This window comes from Austrofundulus limnaeus, unplaced genomic scaffold (assembly GCF_001266775.1).
Source record: "Austrofundulus limnaeus strain Quisiro unplaced genomic scaffold, Austrofundulus_limnaeus-1.0 Scaffold104, whole genome shotgun sequence".
NCBI lineage: Eukaryota > Metazoa > Chordata > Actinopteri > Cyprinodontiformes > Rivulidae > Austrofundulus > Austrofundulus limnaeus.
In genome coordinates, this window is record NW_013952506.1 from 1,464,031 (window position 1) to 1,471,474 (window position 7,444).

At 36.3% G+C, this 7,444-nt stretch overlaps 1 protein-coding gene across 1 annotated transcript in view; it reads left to right on the forward strand.

The window, feature by feature from the left end:
• Positions 1-3,259: 3,259 nt before the first annotated feature.
• Positions 3,260-7,444, forward strand: part of megf11 (multiple EGF-like-domains 11) — a gene marked incomplete in the record, with an annotated part of 85,176 nt that continues 80,991 nt past the window's right edge. The window contains 3 exon segments of the mRNA XM_014013685.1: positions 3,260-3,370; positions 3,579-3,708; positions 6,158-6,272. Of these exon segments, the coding sequence (XP_013869139.1) occupies positions 6,166-6,272 (107 nt within the window).

Here is a 7,444-nt window from a genome sequence, read left to right on the forward strand (position 1 = left end):
TAAAAGGATGTTGCAATTTCAGCTGTTTGTCAGCTGGAACAGACGCATCCGCTCATCGATTGGGAGGGTTTCATAGTCCCAGTAATCAAAGTGGTGACGAACGGGAGAGAAAACACATTTAGGATAGAAGGTCTCGGGAGAACAATTTGTTTGGTGTAAAGTGAACACGCTGGAAGTTTGAAAACATAAAGATGCTGTTTTCAGGGATTTCCAGCTCACAGAGGGAGAAGGAAAACAGGAGAGCCCCAAGTGATGAGTGTCATATTGATCCAGCCCCTCTGACCTACGCAGTATTTTGTTCACGCTTTCTGTACGTGGAATCGATAATTATTTTACAGCTCACTTAAAAAGAATTTCACATTTTAAATACAAACCTTTGCTTAAAAAAAGACATTAAACTGTTCAGATTCACACTGAAGCAAAAGGCAAGGGTGTGTTCAAGCGAGGCAAAATATCAAGGAGTTTTTGACCTTGACATTCAGATTTTTTAAAGTCACTAAACTCCTCCAGACACCTTCTGTTCTGCACACACACACACACACTCACGGGAGATAGACTGTGACCAGATCAAATATGGGGAGGAACTGACATTAAAACTTCTACAGGGGGTTGATTTTAAATCTGCAGCTGCAGTCGCAGATTTTATTTCTTTTTTTTTTTTTAACAAAAAACTGCTTTGCTTCTTGGGCACACGGACTGTCTCGTTTTGCAGCCAAATTCATGCAATAAAACTTTAAATGGAAAACAATAAATCTAAAGTGTATTCAATTATTCTAACAGCTTTGTTTCATCACACATTAGTTAGCCTCTGAAATATATATTCATGTACAAACCTCCCCTAAAACAATACTTCAGGCTTTTTGAAGTGGGGTTCTGTTGATAGGTTATGAACARTTATTATCTTATCTGTTGTGGATAGCTTTATGAATGATCTTAGTTTAAGTTTGATTGGACTGACCAGCTAATGGCTAGTCCCGAGTGGAGCCAAGACCAAATTAAAAAACTTTCCTCTTGAAACAGCTCCAAAAAAAAAAAAATCTCATAGTATTGCAAAGAATATTTTAGAAACTCTAACATCAGTCAGTTTTGCATTTCACAGTTTAAAGAATTTTATGATTATTAAGGATATAAGATTGCAAGACTTGGTAAGATGGACAATTCTCAGAGCTGCAGCAGCAGTTTTAGAATATTTCTACCCGAATAGTCATGTCATGTGTAAAGATTGACATGKAAGTAAATTAAACATTGTAATCATGAACCAATACCTGAGAGTTGTTGTCTCTCAGTAAAAAGGTTGCAGGTTCAGCTCCCAGCACGAGACCTTTCTTGGTGGAGTTCCTCTCCTCTCGCAAGTGTTGGTTTTCTCCATGTTCTCCAGCTTCCTCCCACTAGGCATGGGACGGTATAAAATTATGACGGTATGATAACCTTGGGCAAAAATATCATGATTTTGCAGTATGACTGTATTATGATTACAGCTTTAAAAAGTTTAATTTTGAAATTGGTATTTAAAAAAAGAAAATACATCTTTTCTATCATCATATTCAATTTAAATAATCCTAGTAAGCTGTTTTTAGATCTCAGAGGTGTTATGCTAAAATTTTATTTACCTGTGTGTATTTATACTTGTGATTTTTAGCACTTAATGCAATTAGGTTATCCTGATAAAGTTTACATCTAGTAAGATAACTTGTTGAAGTAATGTATCATGTGGGGAGTTTTTATTGTGTTTTAAATTTCAGAAGGGTTTTGATGTAAAGATTATATAATTATATGCACACAGAAACAGGAAATCACWACTATGAATGTGTGTTTATGAAACACGTTCAGCTAACGAGCTGCTCGGCTAAAGGAGGCCTTCAGTTTTATTGCCTTTCACTTAAAACTTATCAAATACACAATCCAACAACTCAAACAGTTTTGCAGACAAGTTGTGATCGGCGCATTAAGCCACAGCAACACGGTGATATGTTTCACAATCTGGTGCTAAAGTTCATTCATTCCAAGATAGCATAAACTTTACCTGGAGCTGCGATCATTTTAGATGTGTTGCCTCCATGTTCCACAAGACATTCCGTCTGTCTTTTTACAGCATCCGAAGTATTTTCGTATAGCTAGATTTATTATTTTAGACAGGGAAAAAGTTTGGGTAACTCTCTTCCTTCAGTCAAAACACGGAGTTCTGCCGACAGACAGCTCTGCAGGRGTGCATGGGGGAGGGGGCGCGGAGGGAAAGCCTGCAGCTGCACAGACCAGAGGAAAAACAAAAAACACTTATACCAAATAGGAACAGTATGACAGAAAATATTAGTGGTTTTCAAACTGACTTTTTCGTGTCACAGTATACCTTGAAACCAATATTTGGCCCACACCTGCCTCCCACAGGCCAAAACCTTGCWTATGAGGTTATTTGGTGACTTTAAATTGTCACTATAGGTTTGGGTGAAAGTGTGAATGGSTGTCCCTATGATGGACTTGCGACCTGTCCAGGGTGTCCCCCTCTCACATTGACTCAATGGAGATAAGCCTAGCCCACAACCCTAACCTATAACCCCAAAAAAAGAGAAGCGGATAAAGAAAATAGACAAATAGATGAGCTGCAGTTCAACTTTTTAATGTTGAASTTGTTTTTAGATTGCCAAAATCCAATTTGGTCATGGCCCCACTTAGAGTTTTTTATTAGCTCATCRATCTGATAAGACTTATGTTCTTTATCTTCAAAATGAAGTCTCTCAAATAGCTTTGTACAATAAACGAGATAATAATTATACATATTTCCACCTCACCTCACCTTAAAAGGCTGGAACTATTCCTTTAACTCACAGACAATATTAGAGAAACTTAGAGCTGTTTTTTATCCAACACTTTAATTATTGGTCTACCAATAAAAGTCCAATGAGATCCTATCTTTACAAAAGTGAATCTATCCATGATTACCATCCCAAGATCTCTAAATAAATTTGTGTATTTGTGCGTACAATATACAATAAACCTAACTACAATAATTTGTCACTGTCTAAAACTCGAAAACAGTGCATTTGCAGAGAAAATGATGCTGAATAATTAATCTAACCACAATGCCATTGTGTCATATCTTAATTCCAGATTCACGGCACATACAAAGCAGAAAATTTTCAAAGCTTTGCCCTCTGACCTTCGGGAGGAATCATTAGTGTGAGAGATGATAAACACGTCAGTGTTGTCAACACGGTTGTGCTGTTGCAGTAACACTTGTGTAAGCTTCATTACTGAGTGCAGATAACGTGATCTCATCACATTGTGGACAGGCCACTTGTGCTGTGTTAAGTGTGAACTGTTCATTCTATCAGCTCTTGTGCAGCCGTTGGTGGACTAAATTTGTGAGCAGCAGGTAGGTGGTGGTGAGAACCGTGTGGTCGGATGTGGAGGCCGCAGAGAGTAAAGCCGGCCTTCCAGGATCGTTTGTAAACTGTTTGCCTGATGGGACTCTTGATCCCGTTTGAAATTTATGACTGTGTGCATGTGTGAGAGTAAGCAAAGCAGCAAATGTCTTCGGTGTGTCATCATAAGCTCATTATTTTTCCCTGTCTCTGCTGTAGATCTGCGACCTCTCATCACCTCCACCGGTGAGTGTGCACATCTCTGAGTGCAGCAGAACTCGTGTCCCTTTGAGCCGCTACAGAACCACTCCATTAGGAAACACCCAGGGACCAGAGGCCAGAGTCTTAGGTGAGCTTTACACCAGGTGCTGCTGGCTATTAGATTAGCCTCTTTCTATAGCTTAATTTGCTACCTGTTCTCACAATAACTTCTTTCGTCCCATTACATTCTCAGAATCACTCCAAACTCATCGCCTCTTGGCTTTATTCTTGTGGCTTTTAACAGCGACCATCAACATTTGAGAGCTGTGACAGGTTATGAAGTGTTCCTTCAGAGAAATGAGTCAGGACGGTAGTCTATGCTAATGCTAAAAGCTTTCAAATCCATAAAAATCTTCCTGCAGAATTTAGTGGATTTTTTTTTCACAGAAAGTTCTGAATAGCAGCTGTGACCTCTAACATACATGTGTTTAGATCAATCATCCTGTTCAGGAAATAAACTTAACCCCTGCCTGTTTGGATTAACTGCTGCTTACAGGAAGTGGAAGTCCAATTGATTTTCCTTCACATGGGAGTGAGCTACATGTGACTTTCAGTGCAGGAGGTTAGCTGAGCTTGTCTCGTGTTAAAAAATACACAGACATGTCTGTAAAACATTTCGGCACACACTTATTAAACCCAATATTATTTATATTTATATGAAATGTTAATACTTTTTTGTCTTCATCCTCACATGTTTGCTGTTTAYAACACATATCTATTGATGTTTTTGTATGTTTACAACAAAGAATATGAGTTTTATGCTCTCAAAAGGCCACATTAGCATATGTCGCAGACATATTACTGCAAATGTCATCCAGGTATTTTAGAAAAATAAGAAAAAATATGCTGAGTGTTGGTCATACATGTGCTACCCTATTTTTCCATTTCTTATAAAGAAAAATGCATTATAAGCAATACACAAATAAATCCATCACACTCAGTTGATCTTAATCTTTCTGTTTCAATATTTTAAAACAAATCTTGTCAATTCTGCTGAAGTTTGCCAAACGCAACATGTCTTATTAAAAGTGAACWAAATTAAAATGTACATTTACATATGAATAGGAAATAAATATTTTTTTTGGTTAAAACACCAGAAGTGGCCCTTTGACCACGTTGATCTGGCAATTGATGTGAAACAAATACAAATACATGATCAAACAATTAATTTAAAAAATAGGATTTTATTGAAAATGTCAAAGTGAAAATGAGTTATATACTGATTTAAAAAAAACATGTTAACACAAAAGCAGTGTTTATGTTTTTACTAAAACAAATCTATTTTTTTCTGATGAATGTTTCTAAAGGAAAAATATATTTCTACTTTAATTGCTGCATTTTGGAGCCAATAATGATATTTAAATCCACTCATAAGTTTTGGTTCACAAGTTGTATATTTGATATACGAACAGGTTGTATTTTTAGTATGCTAAAGCAATAATGCTGTATTTTGATTAAGAATACCAACAAACTTTTCACATTCTTTAAAACAAACATTCTGAGAGGGAWTTTTCATAAGTTTGCCTCTAGTTACAATTTTAACAAAAAAATTTGAAATTTGAACTTACATATTGCCATCCAAGTGTGTGTTTTTGCACATACGACGGTGTGTGCATTAATGGGGCCGCAGTAGTGCGGTGGTCTTGTAATCCYGAGGCTRCTGGTTTGGGAAGGTCTATACCGTAGTAAAACAATTGCCAAATGTCTTATGTGAGTTTATTTGCAGGGCCGACCCCTGCAGAAGGGAGAAAGATAAAAAAATGCATTAGATCCATGGTGGTATGTTGTGCCTGTGGCAAATCAATCCCTTTACCTAAATCAAAACTGTCCTCTAGAAAATAAAAAGTTGTCCACCATTGCTTTAAGCTAAACTATCTGGTCGAAGGAAAAAAATGACACACATTTTGTAAGACAACCTGTAGATTAACTCATCACTGAGCATTTTGGTAGCCTTCAAAAGGCAATTTGTAATCAACTTTGATGTTTCCTGTTTAACTTTGACTAAACACAAATGTCACGTTCATTGTCTCATTGGTATGGCTGACCACCGTTACCAAACAATAACTGAGCTCGACGTGGTATTTTGTGCATAGAAATAGTGTTTTAACACCTCCTCTTATAAACACTGAAAAGTAGTACACGTACGACTGACTAAATGTGAAATAAATAATACAGAAATACCAYTAAAAGTAAAAGTAAAACRTGRATGGTTTTACTCACTGTTGATTTGAAGTGAGTTGCTGCCATTTTGAATTCTGAATTCTTCCACATGGGGCATTATTGWCCCTAAAAGTCTTAAATAGTTTTTAATAGTCTAACATTGCTATTACTATCAGAAAGAAATAGAAAATAGAATTGTAGCTTTTTTACTTATCTATAAAAAAACACTATTTTATTTGCACTCAAGTGYGATTTAAAGTATCTCAGAGAAAATTTGTCACACTGGGTTTACTTCTAAAGTGTTCATGTTTTTTAGAAATCTGAGAGCAAATCCACCTTTCATCAATACATTTTTTTCTTTCCTGTTTCCCTTTCAGAGAGAAGGATGGGGTCAGGAAATGTCCCGCTGACATGGCTCCTCATTCTCGGCTTCACCACTGTTGCGTTGAATCTGAACCCCGATGACCCCAATGTTTGCAGCCACTGGGAGAGGTAAGCAAGGATATATTTTGTGTTTTCCCCATATCAAAAAAATGTTTGTTTTTAAATCTAGACCTCTGACTCACAGGACTTACACTATGAGCAGTTGGGTCTGTTTTCATGTGAGGTCATGATATACTGCTCGAGTCCATACAGAGGCATCGATCTCACGCAGCCCCAGAGAGATGGGAGGGGTTTTCAGCTTCAAATGAAATATGCAGGCAGATTGATCAATGTAAATTCATTCCAATCAATCATGACAGCCATTGTGCCTGAATAAATATAAGCTGTGCTGGGCAGTGGCACTTATGAGAAATAAGCAGGAATAATTTCTACTCTTAAGACAACGGGGTGGAACAGAAGCTGTGAAGATGTATTGCTTGAATTATTGCCTGACCAAGGTGAAGGTACTTAGGAATGGTGGTTTCACCTTGTTGGCATCAGAAAAGAAAAACTAAATGGGTTGTGTTTGTGGCTTTAGGGTATTCTAATATTCCCAGGTACCTCTGGTACTTTAAATATGTCATTATAGCAGTTTTATTGGTGCTGTAACAAGTTCTGTTCAACCCCAAACACAGCCAAGAACCATGAGCAACTTTTATTGAAACAGTTTTTATTATGATCACATAAACACTTCGACATGAAATGACCTTTTAATTCAGCATAAGTACAGAACTGTCAGATAAAACACTTTTTTGCAGAAAGCTGCTCCTGGAATATCAGATATTAATGGAAATTATGAGGATTTAGCAGGTTAAGGAGTTTTATGCAGTTCAATTGTCGTGTTCACTGCTTCCCAGCATGAACCTCAGGTCCTTTTTCAAAACGCAAAAAGACAAAAACAGAAAGGTGTTATGCTGCACATTTAGATACAAAGAGATTTTTTAAATCATTTTTATCATAGAATAAAATCTATTTTACAATTATAAATTTAAAAATATAATTTCTATTAATATATAAAAATGTTATTTACATTATTTAAGAGGGATTTGATTTTTTTTTGTTCTGTTCTCATTGTCAACAGTGTTGAAAAGTTGGTTTTTCAGAGGGGATATAATTTTAATTATTCTTGTGCTAAACATATAGAATTATTATTGAATAGTGAATAAAAGTGAGAAAAAAACATAATAAAAGTTTTATGTTTCTTTACATATTTTGCAGCATTGCTTGTGGTTTTGTAAGGG